Genomic DNA, 18,837 nt, shown 5'->3' on the forward strand with positions numbered 1-18,837 from the left:
TTTTTCCTACTTTGAAGTGAAACTTATTGTGACCCTATGTATATCTTTTTCGAATGATAAAAAATTTTTGTATTTGAATATTAACTTTATTCATTGTGGGTGTAAAGATATTGAGGATATTAACATCTAATGACCGTCTTTCTGTTTCTATAGTATGTCAAACTGAAAGAGAAATAATTGCACGATGAGATTGTTCTTTCCTCCGTTCTTATGAATTTATTACTGAATATTTTAAGTATTGTCATTTTTTCTTTTCAGAGGCACAAACTTTGATTTTCATTTTATATATTCCCTTGTAACATGTCACTCAGCTTGTTACGTTCTTAGTATGAATAATTTTTCTATTTCGTTAAATAATTATTATGACACAGTAGCCACTCATGTTTTATAGCCACTTTTAACCTCAAAAAACATCAACTTTTATGGACTTCTAACATTATTAGAATAAAATGTAATAGAATATTAGTCTCGATTTCAAAATGTACTCTTTATCTACTGAGCATACCAGACATTTATTTTCACGCCAATTTTAGTGAATTCTATTAATTACTCTTTATGTTCGTTGCTTTGTAATTGCCAGGTTGAAGTTAACAACTAAGGTAACAACATCTAAATCACTGCATTATCAACAGGAAAATCCCCACAACTCTCATCATAACCTAGACCACAGTTGAGACCTGCAATCATATTGGCTTTCCACAGATTTGCAGCTTTTATCTCTGCTTTGTATTTGATGTTTTCTAATGTATTTTATTAATATTCAATTAATTGAATTGAATTAGTTCGAAGGTGTTTCCAACTATCTCTAACTGGAGCCAAATACTACTTCCCACGGAAGGGTCTTCAACTGCGTAACCTTGAAGGTTACATCCTCTATAGTCTACAGGCAATCTAAAGACTTCTCTACAATTCCTCAAGAAGTAGTTCTCTGAAGTTGATGCTTTGAATTATAATTTCTTAAGTGTCTGATAAATAATATTTGTCCTCCACTCGAAGCTGCAAAATGAAGCAATGATATTCGGAGATGAACTAAAGCTTCTGTGTGTAGGAGGGTGAACCTGAAGTAGGTCTATTAGCTATTGGCACCATGTCTACCTCCAGTGTTCTTTGCTGTAGAAGAGTCAAAGTTCGTTTCTGTTATTATTCGTTATCTAGTCTAAGTTTAGAGTGATTAATTATTCAATGTTTGTAATTGTAATGAAGCTTTAGACATCAAATTCCACCGTTGCATGGCATACATCAGTACCAACATAAAATATAACTTATATTTAAACATTGTTTCAGAGATATCCATCTAGAACTTGCAAATTGCTGAGTATATACGCTTTTTAATTGCATTGTTCCGAAAATATCACATTGCAGTACACCTAAGTTCTATTTAAGACATGTTTTGTGCACGGTAAAGTTTACAAAACGGAAACAAACCATCATAAAAGAGTTGACAACTCCTGCAATGGGAATCCTGATACGAAAACGTCAAGGTTACAATTATATGTTGCGTGTAGCTAACAAATTTATTGAAATCGTATGTATACGGGATATTCATTTAATCAGAGTATCTTTTAGAAGGTTTGCGTGATGGTTATGTAGTTAGATAGGTACAATAAAAAAATTTCAAGAAGAAACGTTTGAATAAAATGTATATTTACTTTTTAATTATTATTTTACTCCATTCATATATACCAATAAAACACTATTTATATGGAAAAAAGTAGGAGTAGGAATTACTTTATACGTACTACAGAAAGGACCATTAATTTTTGCATTTTTGGAATTGCTATGAATAACAGAGAACATTTTCATTTGAATAAATATTCATTTGAAATAATAAACAAAATTGTCCAAGTGACCGCCATTTCGCCGCTTTCGATCCTGAAACCTGTCCCTTAGATTTTCGTAAACTCTTCGACAGATCTGTTTCCCAGTTCTTAACGACTGCTCTCCTATTGGGATTTTACTCTTCGATCATTCACTTGAACTGAAGGATGTATGAAAGGAGGGAATACACACTTGACCCATAGACGTAAGCCTGAAGTATGGTAGGGTATAAGACAGAATATTAGTCTTGATGAAATGTAGTACAGATAAAATTTTAGTGTTCCTTATTTCATAGATTAATAAAAAATGAAGCTTCTTCTCATGTAACTTTTCATCAGTAAAGTATTTTTTACATTATAAAAAAGTGCCTCCACTACAGAAACCTATATAAAATAAAATCATAAATTTATGGCCATTTGAGAGGGATTGTGCAGAGCTGTACTATTATATTAAAATACCAGGAATTTTCCTTATATTTTAGAAAGAAAGTTTAATTTTATTGAATTTATTTTATTTTAATATAGGGTAAATATGGTTTAGCTTATGTATCAAAGTAGGCTTGAAATTTTAATATGATGGGACTGTAAAATTTTAATCTCAAGTTACTAAATGATAAAAAATATATTGATACATATATTACGTTTTATTTATTACTAGATACTCAATTTCGCTAACGCTACCATCTTGGGTAGGTTCGAAACTATTTGTGTACTAACATCTATAAGAGTTCTTAATTTTTTTCACGTGCTGTATACAATTTCTTCAGTTTACAGCGGTTACATTTTTAACTTTCGTCCTTATCAACTCAATCACAATACTGTTTAAAGTAGGTGTATACTGTATCAACTCGAACAATCGTATTTATTTGAAAAATTATTTACAGTTTTGTATATGTCACGTTCACACAAAAAGTCTTCTATTTTCGTATTTATTTACACAATTTTCATTCGTGGGGTGAATTAATAAACACTGATTCTCACGTCCTCCATTTTTTTGCGCACTATATACTATTTATAATAATTCACTTATAAACATCACTTTACCAATTCGTTCTATTCACTACGACTATTTATTTAAAACTGAACTAAATGCACTTCACAACTACTTATATATTCTGAATAGAATTCTAAAAACTTCTAGAAAAAAAAAACAGAACACAATGAGTAAATAAATGAACTTTCCTAGAAATTATTTAAAACAAATACTGTGAATGAACCGCCTGTTATTATGAAAAGTTCTACGGGAAATGTCAAAGGCGTGTCCACCATTTATAAAAAGTAGTTGAAAGGCGCCGCGCGAATTCGCCAAATTTTAAAATTGCATTGTAGCTGGACAAGGCCGACCTAAAGACCCATTTGGAGAACTTCTTCGTTCCATTATTCTTCTGGCCACTATGGTAGGATGCATTACCCATCAAAATTCAGCTATTTGGTGGTATATTCGATATGTTCGGTAGTTTGATAAAAATCGTCTAAAACTACCGCGTTTGTATCCACGCTGGAATCCAGAATATTCTTGGCTGCTAAAAACAGACATGTAGAATATTTATTCTTTCAAGTTTTTAGACGGAGCTGTCTTGTAACATTTTTTTGAACCATCAACTTATCCATTAATGGTTTATCATGGGTGTTGTACCAAGTATAATCGTTTGGTTTTCCGATCTATTTTTTCTAGAAATTCCTTTCTGAGTATTTTCAAGCGCTGTGACTCCATTATACTTTGCCTTTTGTTCATGCTTTGAAATAGAATTCTCAAACACCGTAAAGTTATTGTTCTATCGAATTATTCACAATTTTCCAAACGGTCCTTTCAGGGAAGCTCGTTACAGCTGAAGTCTCTTTCAATGGAAAATATTTTCCTCGCTCTGCCTCAATGGGCGAACACTAACGCTATTTGGTAGAAATTTTTAAAAACACTATCGAATGTTATAATACACACTGTTTTATGGTTCGAAATGAACAGACCCGGAAAAAGGCGTTCGATTCATATATAATCCGACCCTGTTATAGTCAGATATAAATATAAGGGTAGAGTCTATTCTATTGTATCATATTTATTAAAGAAAGGCACTTTCTTAGATCGTGAAAAATTCTATGTTAGTTAGAAGTTATTCTTTTATTCGTATAATCAAGTTCAAAGCCTGGAAAAATTACTGAGGTGTGTGGACCGTACTTGCTCGAAGTTATCGAATTTTAAGTTTTTCTTATGTAACTCACTTCCAATTTATGCTCGATAGGTTATGTTATGCTCATAAGAATTGCTATAATAATAATTGTAGTATTAGTATTCTATAACGAAATGTTCTCTGACTACCACTTTTAGATATATATCCCTCAATACTAGAAATTTCTCTCGACCTCTTTTGTTTTTTAGGCGACAATCTATGTACAATTTGGCAAATATAGGAGTGAATGAAACGTACGAAAAGCACGAAGTTAAAATAAGAAAGTATTCGGATGACAAAGAGGGTAATATGCGCGTGGTGAATTAGTACGGTAAATAATCAAAGTACTAAATTCTGTCCTCCAGAATAAAATATATGTTCTATCTCGGTATGCAGTAAAAACAGTAACAGACTTAATAGAACTCTGACAACAGTAGTCAAGTATACGTGCTTGAAAGACCGTACTAATCCCTACTACCATCATCTAGTAACGTGCGTTGACGAGGGTGCCTATGTCACATTCATAGCTGTATTTGCTAAAGTGTAGACCAATAAAGTGGCGTCTCATTGACATGTGTTATAGTGGTATTCAAATTATCAGATCGCTTGAACATCGCATTGACCCATATTTTGGTAGAACTTTAATTACTTTCTTGATGTGTTTTTTAAACTTTTTAGCCCAACCTCAATATTCAACGTAAAGTATTTGATGGTTTGCGCTTAGACCACCTTGGATTGTACAGCACAGGGTCGTTCACTTGCGTCACGGTCTTCTCGCTTCTTCTTCTCGTTCTGTTCATTTCGTATTAATAGTCATTCCCGTTGCTACGAAGTTTCTAGCTCAAGATTCAATCAAATTAACACTTGTACACTGATTGATATTGTTTTATTGGTAATACAAACGAAAAACAGGACGAGTATTGACGTTAAAATTATTACTTCTATGAAATTCAATCGGAGCGCGCGTTGTTCTCCCGTGTAGCAATACATCGCGATCAATTTATGAAAAACAAGGAACCAAGGGAGAGAAGCACCCACCTGTTTTTCGCGGTACCTAGACCGATTGCAAAGGTGCAAAATGGTACCTCTCATTTGAACTACATTCTATTGATAACGTTTTGTTATTTAATTGACAGTGTGATATTCACGACTCAGTTCTAATTCTATGATTTTTTTTTTCCAAAATATTGTGGAATGTTTGTGGAATAGCTCAGTAACGCAACATCATTATGGGAAAAATAGTTAAGAAGAATATTTTTGCATTATTAGCCTAGCGATATCAACCATATTTCTGTTACTATTTTGGAAGAAGTAATTTTTCCTTGGATCCACAATGAATTAGAAATTACGAAAATTGTATTGTGTTGAGGCTATAGCCGAAGTCGGTTAGGTGTTTAGATATTTAAATAGCTTTTTAAAAAAATTGAGCTTGAAGAAAACATTTTCATTAGGTTTCAAAGTAATAACATGGATTGCGAATTTGATTTGGAAGTGAAGCTAAATCAGAAGGAATTAGCATTTTGAAAGTAATGATGGAATTTTTCGGAACACGAAGAAAAAAAATTCTATTGTTCCAATTGAAGGGATTGCTGAGTCGTACAACATTTACTCAAATCTTACTTTTCACATTCACACTTGAACAATGAGAATTCTTCAAGACACTATAAGACGCGATATCGAAGTCATTGAGAACCAGTAACATTTATATGTTACCTAATTCGGAATTTCTGGAACCGTTGGTGATATTCATACATTCATTTACACTCATAATTACACTGTCAGACTCGCATTTCGATAACCAAGTTCATCTTCAGAGACTGAAGGTTAAGTATTTCAGTTTTAATTTTAGTTACAGTTTACCTTCAGTCTCTCAAATACTGTAATTCTGAGTATTGGTGTGATGGTAAAATGAGTATACCTCACATGAAAAAAGGAAGTGAAGTGATTTCAACGTATATACAAAGTGTATATCAAATGCTAGATTTTCATATTCCACGCTGCCAAATTATTTTTAGATGAATAATTATATTGTGTATGAATTGGTATCATACCTGCATTAAAAGCATTGGTCCCCCGCCATTCTCGTTGATTCTGAAGATAAATGGCCCGTTTCCGAAACATTCCTCAAACATCATTAACTATAGATCCCATACAGTGTACAACAGTTGTGATTCTGAAATTGGGAAAACACATATAGTGAAAAAATTATGTTTTTGTCATTGGTACAATACGATATCTTTGATACATTGTTTTTGAGTGAACTCTAAATTTCAGTGTTAATTCCGGTATAGTTGATGCTAGAAGTAATAGAATAACGTTTTGAAAATATATCTCATAGTATTATATAAGAAACTCGCAGTAAGATTTTTCTAATATATATAAACTAAACAACATCGCAACTTGTTATAATTAAAATCTTTAAAATAAACACTAAATCACATCATATTTTTCAATACCAAACCAATGATAGTACTCATGAAAACTGGCTGATTTAAGATAATATAGAATGCCTAGTATAAAATTGACTACGGTTCATTTAGGATGATGTATATTATATATCTTGAATGAAAATAACTATAGGCCAAAGAGTGAAAAAGGCTAACAACGATTATAATACGATCTGAGAAATAAAAAAAAGTTTTTTTGGACTTTTTGGACATTCCAGTCCCACTTCTATTTCAGATCCCAGATCATCTTTGTCAATCAGTGTAAATATCAAAGAAAATCAGCAAATTAATAGTCATACAAAAATAGATACACAATATATGATGTTGTCAGCTGACTCCAAAGAGCTTACCCAGAGTTCGCTGCTTTAGACTATATTTTACTGAAAATCATGCCAATACTAGTTTGATTAAATGTATGACTGCGTTATTTTGACCCAAAAAGGAGAACTTCGTTAGTTAGTTAGAATCAAATGCGTCAAATAACACTTTAACCGCATAGCATGGGGCTACTAGAAAGACAAACAACGTGTCTCATTCACTTGAACTAGAAAATGTCTGCTTCGTCATTCTTACTTTCTTTAACTGGGCAAATTTGACGGAAGTACTATTCTTTCCACATGGGCATAGATACTTACAAGTTATGGACATAACGAGATATCAATATCCGTCAACTTGATGATTGTATCCCTAAGGATTTGATCCACAATATTTCTAGAACTCATATGGTGTTGTAAAGATTTTATTGGTATTCCAAACGGTGTGAATTTTTGTTTTTAAAAACAACTTCAAGAAAACCTAAACCTTCACTCGCACTTAATCACCTTATGCATATGTGTCTTTCAAATAATTTTCAAAACATAGTGCAGAAATTATTCTAATGGTATTGAAAAATCTAGCCGAAGACATTGAAGTAAGTTTTGTAGGATGTATTCAGCCATAGTGAGACCTATCAACTTATAAAACTGTTGATTGGAGTGACAGAAGCAGCATTCAATTAACGATAAATAGTATCTACGGAATTTCATGACTCACTTACATATTTTCATCAGAAATAATGAAAACGTGCCCTGCAACAACAATAAAAGTAATTCCGAAACTTACGCCTCATATAAGCGTCGAAATATGTTGCAGTGTTATAAAATATAATTAGTTTTAGCGTAGTATACTGAATATTTCATTAAGAGTTACGATAGATACATCATTTTAACGAACTAATATTAATTTTAATTTTCATGCAACAGAAGTATTATTGAATCAAGTGAGAATTTTCCTACTTAGACAAAGATTTTCTTGCAACTTTAGGATTTTTCTACGTTAAATTTTCAAATCACTCAAATATCTATTACCGAATTCACTACTTTGATAAGAATATTATTTAATGAATTGAAAGATTGAATGATAAAAATATACAAACCAATTCCTAATAATATTTTACGAGAATTGTTGAGAGAGAACTGAGTTACTTTTGAATAAATGCGAAAAAAATATTTGAAAATTGATAACCTAATACTGTTTACCATTGTCCTCAATAAACAAGGCAGAAAAACTGTTTACATCAACCGGAACTTATTGATTGATACTCTCTCAATCAAGTTTGATTTCCTTTGACGTCATGCGATTTATAACGAATGGGTTATTTTGGGGAAGATTTTAAATTAGAGATGGAACATCGTAGCAAAATTATATTTTTATTTAAGTAGATACTAAATTAATAATCATCGAAATTGAATTTTCCCTGCATGATATGAATATCGCTTTTTCCCTTTTTTTAATTTGGTTTTTCGATTGAGAGAAGAATTATTTCGATCGAAATTGTATTCAGAGTGATTGATTATTGTGATAAAGTTCAGTGCCTCCTCTGTCCTTTGAGATATCAATTTGAGAATTTGAGGGATTATAGCCATCATTAGTCTCCATATATCAAAGTTACATTTCTTTAAAATTAAAAAACCTATGTTTAATAGCATACTAGCTTACCCGGCAGACTTCGTACTGCCTCATTCGATAAATAAAAGACCTAAACTTTTGTATAAAATAAACTTAAAACAAACGAATAAAAAAATGCTGGGTATGAATGAGGCTTTATTATTATTTTCGATTAATTACACATGATGCTGCTCAATTAGAAAACAGAGTTTTCCTGAAATAGTGGCCATTTATAAGGTTTCAATTCGATATTGACAGACACACATAGTTATGAACAATCTGTTAATCAATTTAAAGCTTTCTGATAAACTATATTTTTTGTTTTATTTTGTGGTAAATAAATAGAGATGACGGTTTTCCAACGCGCAAACACGCGTGGGGAAACTACGGGTTGATTACGCAAACTTTCAACGACTGGCCTTGCCATTTATTTATGGTCATCGCAAAGGCCAGACGTACCGGAAATTGTGAACGCTTAAAATCGAATGGTAAATCCGTTGAAATCATCGCTATAAGCGAGATTAAGACATCCTCTCCTTTGTATTTTCCCTTTATGATTGCTGCCTCTATGACGTTATTCATCACCTTTTTCACAGCCAGTCTTGTTCCAAAGCACAGTCGAGATTGATTAATGTTATCCATCATGATGACAACTGATCCTACTTCTAACTGCAAATTGTGAGGTGATAATCCAGGCAATCCCAATACAAAAACTCCGTGGGATAGTTGACTACGTCATCCTGGTTCATAACGATGTTGATTGATTTGAAGGAAACCAATTATCCCGGAAGAAAATTCCGAATGGTCGCATTGAGATCCTCGATATCTTTATTTTTCGCCATCAATATGGTTATTGAACTGTTACGGTATATCTAGGAAAACACGCTGAATAAGCTCGTTTTTTGAGTTTGTAATGAGACAGAAATCTGTGGGTAATGTGATGAATCCGGTCGCGGATATTGGCAAATACAATACATGACAATAGGTATATTAATGTTTTATTACATTTTTTGGTGTTTTGAGAATTTGAATTGGGGCAAAAATGAATTTCACTAGTGATGAAATGATTCATATGATCTCGATCTTGAGAGAATGCAAAAAAATCGTCTTATTATAAGCAAGAGCCATACCAAAGACGCTTTCCTGAAAGGCGGCAACCTACAAAAGCAAGCTGGGAGAAATTGCATGGAGCGATTAAATCTCACGGCCTCAGTTAATTATGAAAAGTATAAACGATTAGAAGCCAACACACAAGTGTAAGGAGTATATCCAGCGAACAATAACTGAGATAATTGAGAGTGCAAAGAAATCTTGTGAAAAACAAACCGCACCCTTACCACAATAACTTGTAACAGGAATTAACTGCAATTGATTTAAAAAAAAAGCATTTTGTTGGTGGGCTTTACAAAAAGTTGATCAACAGAGAGACTTTCTCGTCTATGTTTTATTTGGAGATGAAACCACATTTAATGAAAATTCTTATGTTGATAGGTAAATAAAGAAATCGTTAAATACTTTATGAGAATCATGCTAAAAAAAAGATATTTCGGATATTGCCATTTCGGAAGGATAAGAGATAACAGATGGCTAAATACTTATAAAAATCAAGACTCAAGAAAGCAAACGAAGAGGAAAATGTAAAACACACATTGGACAAATGTTGAAAGTATAAGATTTCATAAAAGGAAATTGGAAGTTGACGGATTGTGAAGGGGAAAACGGAAAATTGTTAATAAAACCAACAACAAAACCACGGTTCTTCCTCTTATCACAATACCCGCACATTTTTATGTTGAAAAGTCAACAAAAATAAATAACACTTTTTCTTTAAGATGGATCAATTTTCAAGTTTTGTAATGTTTTGTAATCGTAAATTTTGTAATTGTAATGTAAGATCTAAATGATTTTTTGGAAAACAAAATTGCGAAAGCTGTTGTAGCAGTTGTTATTCAAATCAAGCTATTCATCCTGGATCCATCTGAATACCAGGTGGCTTCAAAATTTAGTATTGCAGGTATGTAGTCTATATACATTATTATTTATCATTAATATCATTAATGTATGCTTTATTATTAACAATTACAAGCGGCTCTTGTTCACATCTCACATTTCTCAGCATATTTCTACAAATGTGAACTAGAATTGTATTGTCTATAACATTTCTAGAATCTATTTAATCAAAATATCACTATAATGGAACTATTCAGAATTTCCTGAACAAATGGGATGTAGAATTCTGTGTTTAAATCTGTCATTTTTGAATTATGAAATAGCTTGGAGGATAAGATATTTTCCTCTTTTTTTCCTTTTTTCTTTTTTATAAGTAACTTAACCTAAGAAAGGTGCCATTGCTGCTGTTTTTAGTAATGGCTTTCTGTAGTCGAAGTTCTTTTAGAATGCATTGACTAGGACAATCAAAGTAAATATTTTTTCTACATTCTTTCTTCAAAGTACCTTTCACCAGTTTGTAGCGCTTAGAGCGGTTGTTTATGGTGGAAAGAGTAATAAAGCTTTAAAAAAGTGCCATAACGTTAACTTTATTTCACGCTGTCCATAAGCTAACATCGTTGATTGAAAAAGACATACCAAGTCACCTTTGATTCTGAAATGAGAGCTGATAAACTGATTCGAATTTAATCATTAATTTGATTCATCTTAGTTTGGTAGAGGCTTTCTATTACTAAGATGTAAAGTGAAGATTCCGAGTTTGAAATATCTACTCATGCAGAAATCGCGAAAAGACAATTATAGAATGGCGGAAACAAAATAATATCCACAAGTCCTCTACACTATGGTTCAGCTATTCTAAACTAAACTTTTATTTTTTTGTAGAGCGCTGTAGAAAAAATGTATGCAACATAAATAAAGGGTCTTCTTTTCATTTCTGACAAAAAGTATCACTTTATGCACCTGTTGCATAAATTACAATTAAACACAAAATATGTTATCATATTTTCAATATAAGTATCCGTCTCGTTGGAAATACTGTTGAAAATTAAAATACTTAGCACAACTCTATGTAAAGTAATTGAATGCCTACGTATGATACATGTCTTTAGAATCTATATTTGAAAAATTATTTTGGGTACGTGACTGGTTATCCGTGATGCACCTTATTACACATTTTGAATTAAAGCCAGATAATTACGAAAATTGTATAAAGAAATGACAATATTCGTTTATAAATAAACTTATTAGATTCAGCTGGGGAACCTCTGGTAAGTTGACAAAATCAACATCTGCGATCATCAAAGTAGTTTCAGTAATTATTGAAATATAAATTTTCGTATATTCTCTAGAGTCTAGATAATAAAAAATTGTTGTGATAAAGATATGTTTTTATATAATTTTGTTTCTAAATCGTCTAGATTATAAGTCACTTCTATTCTAAAATTTGCGTATTTATATTAATTAATAGATCACCTATATCGTGAATATTATGATAGAAATAAAATGAAAATAGAAACAGGTTTTAACAAGAAAAATTATTTTTTCCTCAGTTTATATATCTCAAAAATATGCAGCAGCCACCTCTCAAATTGTTCGTAGTTTTTTTAAAGTTTACAAAATAGTTGTGAATTTCAATTAAAATTATTTGGGCCTTATCTATCATTGATAGCTTTCTCATTTTTATGTGTGTGAACCATTTCTGACAATTTTTCGTGTATTAGATTCCGTTTCAAGAATTTTTGAATCTTTATAATTAAATGTATATTTTTCTGATATTTCGTGGTTTGATACTGCAGTTCTATTTTTTTCATCGTTTTGATGACCTTCGAGTCTATTTACCAAATGCTGCGATGTCTGCCTTATGTATATAGCGTCACAATTAGTACTAGGTACTAGATATATAATATTACTTCCTTTATTTTTGGTATTTTAGTTTAGTTTAATGAAATATTCGGATAATGTATTATGTCCTTTATGACTAAACCTATTATCATATTTACTGACATAATTAGATAGTTGTTGGAAGAATCCTTCCACATATGATGAGAGAAAATGTTTTATGTTTTAATGTTGAGTTTGTGTTATGTCTCTCAATTGATTGTAGTATCTGTTTATCCTTTTCTGGAATATGTTGTTTATCATTTTTTCCGGTTAATTATTTCATTTCAATGCAGTTCTGCTTTTTGAGCTGAGCATCTGATAGCTGGATATAGATCTAATCAGCGAAACTTTCAATACTGATCTTTATTGTGACATAGAGGAAAGTGAAATATTTATGTCAAGTTTGCTTGGGATAGCTTTCTCAAGATTTTCCATCACTAATTGTGCTATAACAATTTATAAGCACCCATAGCGCAACAATATATTTCTTTCTTTCTTAGAAGTCCCATGTGTTTTTAATATAGTGTTTGTTTTGGTATGAAATTTTTGTCGAAATATTTTCAATTGATCAGATAATGAGGTAAGAGGAGTTTGAATACTTGAAATAATTGGTCGAAGAGATACGTCAGGTATGTACAGTTTTGGCAAACTATATGTTTTAGGAGAAAACTATATATGTTACAGCGCGAAGTGCGGGAAAGTGACACTTTCGAAACTAAAATGCGTGCGCGAAAGTGGGTTAAAACGCACGGTCGTAGAAAAATAACTATTTCAACCTTGCTCTTCAATCTGATTATGAATTCCTTTGTGAAAACAATCTAAGTGCCATCACATCTAAAAAATTAATCTTGATGCTGTTTCATGTCTTTTCCTCTAAACAAACTCGAGCATTTCTTCTAAAGCTAAAGAATACTTTCGAATATTGAGAGGGAAGATTTTTTGTGACCGAATCCGTATAAATTCATAGAATCATCGTGCAAATATATTGACTTTGGAACATTTTTTATCACTATTAGAATTCAATTCCATGAATTTTTGCGGTATACCCAGTATAATAAATTTAGTGACATTGATTTGTGGCGTTTAAAAGTGATTCTGGTTTGATTTGAGTGTGGAAATAAAAAAACACGTAAGCTATAAAAACGGTATCTCATGCGATAAAAACAATTCTCACGAAGGAAATAGATGATATATGAATCTATAAACGCTCTATTATAATAAATAAAACTAATTTATGGAGATGTTCATAAATAAATGCAACGTGAACGCGTTGTGCATGAGTATGTCAAATAATTTGTCTGTGTCACTCGTATTTTTTCAAAATGAGTTGTCATGGGCATGACAATGTTGGCTACCCTGAGATTCGAGAACAGTTTGGCTTGATGAGAACATGGATGATACTTGTTGTATGACATCGAACTTTACTGTAACTTCTTCTATATTTTAAATTTAGTGTGCTTGTACTCAGCTCTCGCATACATAAGATTCCTAATCCTGAATTGAATTCTGCTTTTTTCGATTTATTGACAATAAATAAATCGATGCACATAATTTTATTGAACATTACAAGTAACTGGAGTGAACTTAGATAATGAGTTACGGACCTCCCTTCATTTTTTTTAAACAAAAAGATAAAGCTGAAGATTATGTCGAATGTGAATTAATGCTGACCAGTATATATTGTAAACGTATTAACGAGTTGTCCGCGCCTTCGGAAAGAGCTGCGAGGAGTGCCTCCACTCCAGTAAAAGAAGCCTTTCTTTAAATAATTTAGAACTGAGGTTATATTGGGTGCAAATTAGTACTAACTATCTAATACTTATAAACTGTTAACTTCATAGTTAGTTGAGGTTATAAATGAAATACAGTATAATAATAATAACCTAATCTAACCCAATTTTCTTAACTTTAATGTTAACAAACGATGACTGAAAATGCCTCACCGTAGTGTTACCAACTCTGTATCAAAATTTCGGGCAGTGTCTTAAAAAAAGTCAGTTAGTTTAATTTGTAGAATAAAAATGGAAATATAAAACTAAATTGTGATAGTATTCTTGATGAAATTTCATTAACTAAGACATAATCCGATCCTTAAATAATTAATTAATGGGAACATTGGAAACGCCATGCATGATACAATAAAAAAAGAAGACTTAAACGAGTTATGTCATCTTGGCAATTCCAAATTTCATTTATAAACTTCTTACCTCATGGATCATTTGTCTTATGAATATGAACATTGATAACAATTTTACTTTCCCACTAAGGTACTAAAATTTTAGTATTTCAAGGTACAACTTCAATGCGCCACAATATTCGCAAACAACGTCCATCGGCCCAATGCGAAAGCAGTAATCAGGTTTCAATCGTATCGAAACCCTACTAGATTCAAATAAGTACTTTATGAATTTCTTTTTATACTTGTAGGAAATTTATATGAGATCTGAGGTTTGCTCGAAGTTTTCGCATTGCCAACCGAGCCGTTCCGCAGGCTGCCTCGCTTTGGTCTTGTGATTGAGAAACACGGCGTCGAGCCATACTAACTCGGCGCTTGTCACATGCAATTTCTTGTTCTTCTTCAGAGTTTTCCCTCCTAATGTTTCGAATAAGGGCTTTGTTGGCGAAGATTTGATCGTCATTGATAATGATGATATCGGCACATCAAACGGTCAACTTCAAAATTTCTAATTTTGATATTTTCAATCAAACTTAACCCTAGATAAAATTACTTTTCCATTTTTCTGTTTGCTCCGTTTTGTTATACCAAGTTTTATGTCACGTTCCACAGAAATGTCCGTCTCCTAGTTCTAAGCTAGCTTCTTACACATTTTCAGACAAATCGTATTGGCTTTTCTTGAGTTATGCTTAAATAGGGTAACTAATGCGACTTTCTTTTATATATTCTAGATAACTAATATATATTCTAAATATGAATATGTTGAGAAAAAGAGGGATCCAATAAAAAGTTTATATCACTGATACTGAAATTAAAGTGGTTGTTAAAATTTTTTGTAGGCTCCGTAACTTAAGAGAAAGGACAAATCTCAACGTCGGAAAATTGTTTCATGTTGCGAAGGACAGAGACGCATTTGAAAACGTGGTCGCCAACCTTCAATGAGAAGACGGCACGAGAAGAAGAAGAAGTAACATTTTTTCCTCCATTTGTCAAAGAAATAAGAAATTACTTCTAATATTAGCATCCTCGATTTCAAGAATGTGTCTTTTTGTTTGCTAAACTTTGTTTTTGTTTGCTCAATTTTGGTTTTGATTGTTAAATTTTGACACCATTTTGCATTACTAAGAAAATTCTGATTTTGAATTTGCCAAGAATAGAAAAAGAGGAGATATAATCGAAACGTGTTGACAAGTGGAATTCAGGAATTGGTTTGAAATTTGCAGAAATCAATTTTGTTTAGATTTGAGATATATAATACTGCTCGTGCAAGAGCTTCTCGTTAAATTCCATGGAAATCACCTTCATTTATCGAATGCAATTGTTATAGAATGAAACCATTATATCCTTGACCGAACTTAAAATGAACTACAGTAAAACGAAACTCATGGTAATATCGGAAACTAGTATTAATAATGTGTCGCTGTTTATTATTAATAACCAACCCATAGAGAGAGTACACCGTTTTAAGTATTTGGGAAGCTGGCTGAATGACGAGTGGGAACCAGATGAAGAAATTAAGACAAGGATATAGATAGCCAGGAGTTCGTTTCTTAAATTAAAGTCGCTTCTCACAAGTACTGACCTTAACCTGAGAACACGCTGGAGAATAACATAATGTTATGTTTTGACTACCCTACTTTATGGTGTTGAGAGATGGACTTTGAAGGACTCCAGCATGCATAAGGTGGAAGGCTCTGAAAACTGACTCTTTAGACGGATCCTTAAAATACCATGGACGGATCGGGTGACCAACGACAAGGTGCTAAGACGAATGAACAGAGAACGAGAAATATTAACCATTGTAAACAGAAGGAAAGCTTCCTACTTTCGACACATTTTTAGAAATCAAAAATATGCTTTGTTACAGCTGATCATGGAAGGGAAGATAGAAGGCAGGCGCGGCCTGGGTAGAAAAAGATTTTCATGTTTGAAAAACTTTCGAGATTAGTTCCATGTACGTGATGCCGTAAAATCTAATACGCACGACTGACGATCGTGAGGAATTCCAAAGGATTCCAACCTTCATTAGAATGAAGCAGGCACTGGAAGAAGAAGAATATCCTTGAATTACGTGTCTTGGATGTGAAGAGGAAACCATACAAGAAGGAAGATGAACATGTGGTATTGTGGAAATATATAAGTTTTTTCACTACTAATACAATTCCATTGATCCTGATCGACCAAAAGTTGAGAGAATGGAGAAACAAGTCATATAGGGGGACAACGAGACATCAATTGGAATCTTATTTATCAGGGTTCATATGGGGGTGGGAGGAAATGAGATGGTTTTGAATATATCTTGAACTATATATCATCCCATTTCCACTACTTTGTTTGTAAATGAAGTGTTTCGAGTTTCGGAATTATTTTATTCTATAATTAGTCTCAGAAATTTTCGGTGTAGATAGGCGGCACAAAAAACCAGCAAAATTTGTAGCTGCGGTGACGTGAGTGTTTTTCAATTTTTTTTTGCAAAAAGTGAAGTATAGTTTGATTTCCATCAATTCTTTGTTTGACTTAATCAGTGATTTTCTCATTCAACTACTGAATAGGCTTTTTCAAGTAAAATACAAATAACAAAATGAGTTGGTTTTGGTAGTTGAGCTCCAAAGAGCATGCGTTATTATTAACATATTTGGATATGTTTCCTTTTGATGAATATATCGTACCTGATTCTATATCTACCCAATTAATAAACACTATCATTTTTATTGCATTTTATCTTACTATAAAATTTATAATAAAATGAATAACTTACCAAATCACTGAAAAACTCGGCGTCCGTGGAACAGACAAATGAACAAAAACTGAGTCGATGTTTGAACTTCCGCAAACGGGAGTTTAAGAGAATCAAACGAGACTCTCACGACGCCAGTTCACGAGAGACAAAACTTCCGTTCAGCGTCACTACGTCGAATTTCTCGGTAGAGACGCTAACATAACGTCAGCTGTGCCTCGCGTCGTATCGGGGAGAAAAGTGTAAGGGGAAACGAACGGTTTTTCGTACGATTTTTATACCTTCAATAGTACTGTTTGAATGGAAAGGTAATATGAATAGGAAAATTGGGTCGAAGGTGTATCACTGCAACTGGTGAACCAATTTTTAAATTCTTCGAATTTGTGATTGACTGGTTGAAAAATTCTTAAATATGAATTTGCGTATAATAATGTCGGTAGAGCAACATGCATCATAGCATATACAGTTTATGTTCACATATCTATACGATATGTGATAAAAAATACAACGAACTTAAAACAATGTGAAAATGTATAATTTAAATCAATCGTCAACAAAGTACTGTAATGAATTTACGTATATGCCAATGTTAGATACATGACTGAAATTAGTTCTCGAATGCTCTTTCTGGAACATATTTTATCTTCTTTATTGCTATCTTTGTAATATCCGAAATAGTAACAAAATGCTTTCTTAACTATCTTACTTTCTGGAACAACTAGAAATGGATTGATGCTAGATCTAGTGGAAGACGTTCGTGTGAATGTTAGCATTTAAAAACTTGCTAATACACTTTGTGATGTGATGCATTGTCATGATAGATAAGAAACAATTCCGATCATTTTTCAGGTCCCTTGTTACGAACAGATAGTAGCAAATGTTTTAGTGACCTAATATTCTTGTTAAACTAACAAATATTGTAGCAATTCCTCTAAACTATTTCACTACACTGAATAATGATTTGCTCCAGATATACTATTGATATTGGTGAAATGAACATGTACACATAATGTAAAATTTATAACTAAAACAAATTCAAGATTCTGATAATAGTCCTGGAAATCATCTATTCTATCTATTATTCTATCAAGTTCAAACATGAATGAAATCAACTGAACCCAGAAGACTAGACTGAAACTTTACTCCCACCTGCTTCAGAAGAATTCCTCAACATTTTTTTACAATTGCAAAAAAAGTTATAGTACCAAATGTAGCTGTAAAAAAGTTGGGTTGCTGTGTTCTCTCCCACTTGTACCAATTGCTAAGCTCAGTCTTGCTCAAATGACCAGTTAAGTACAATATCAGTAATAAGGTAATATCTAGTGCTTAAAGGGTATTAATCCCATAAAATATCCTAATTGTCAGTTAGTGGAGCATGCCTACAGGGGAAACCACGGTAAAAAACGCGCCGAGTACACTACCTCACATGTGGCGTAGAAATGTGTGCATATCATGTATAATGTGACTACCAGGAATGGCAACTCTTAGAAAAGAAATATTAACAACCACTTTTGTGGAGAATTTTAAGATCCACAAGTTTTGTTTGATTTTTTTTCGATAAAACTTACCGTTTTCGAGAAAAATCCCAAAAACATCAAATATTGACCTTAGACTCCGAATAACTTTTAAAGCTTACATGGTGAGGACTTTTGAAACTGCATCTGTAATGGTAAAGCCCAGCTCTCCCCCAATATTTGGTTTTCCGGAAATTTTTGTTATTTTAAATGTCTACATTGAC

General features: G+C 32.4%; 2 protein-coding genes across 2 annotated transcripts in view; one reads left to right on the top strand and one right to left on the bottom strand.

The window, feature by feature from the left end:
* The window catches only part of LOC130452455 (probable tubulin polyglutamylase TTLL2), a 36,269-nt gene extending 18,986 nt beyond the window's left edge, over positions 1–17,283 (bottom strand). Inside the window, exons 1-2 of the mRNA XM_056791743.1 lie at positions 17,121–17,283; positions 6,034–6,155 (exon numbers count right to left, since the gene is read on the bottom strand). Of these exons, the coding sequence (XP_056647721.1) occupies positions 6,034–6,117 (84 nt within the window). The 5' untranslated portion in view covers positions 6,118–6,155; positions 17,121–17,283. The remainder of the gene's footprint in view (positions 1–6,033; positions 6,156–17,120) is intronic.
* Positions 16,765–18,837, top strand: part of LOC130452456 (ly6/PLAUR domain-containing protein 6B-like) — a 307,885-nt gene continuing 305,812 nt past the window's right edge. The window contains exon 1 of the mRNA XM_056791747.1: positions 16,765–16,809. The gene's annotated coding sequence lies outside the window, so the exon portion shown is untranslated. The remainder of the gene's footprint in view (positions 16,810–18,837) is intronic.

Source organism: Diorhabda sublineata, chromosome 1, assembly GCF_026230105.1.
Source record: "Diorhabda sublineata isolate icDioSubl1.1 chromosome 1, icDioSubl1.1, whole genome shotgun sequence".
Taxonomy (NCBI): Eukaryota; Metazoa; Arthropoda; class Insecta; order Coleoptera; family Chrysomelidae; genus Diorhabda; species Diorhabda sublineata.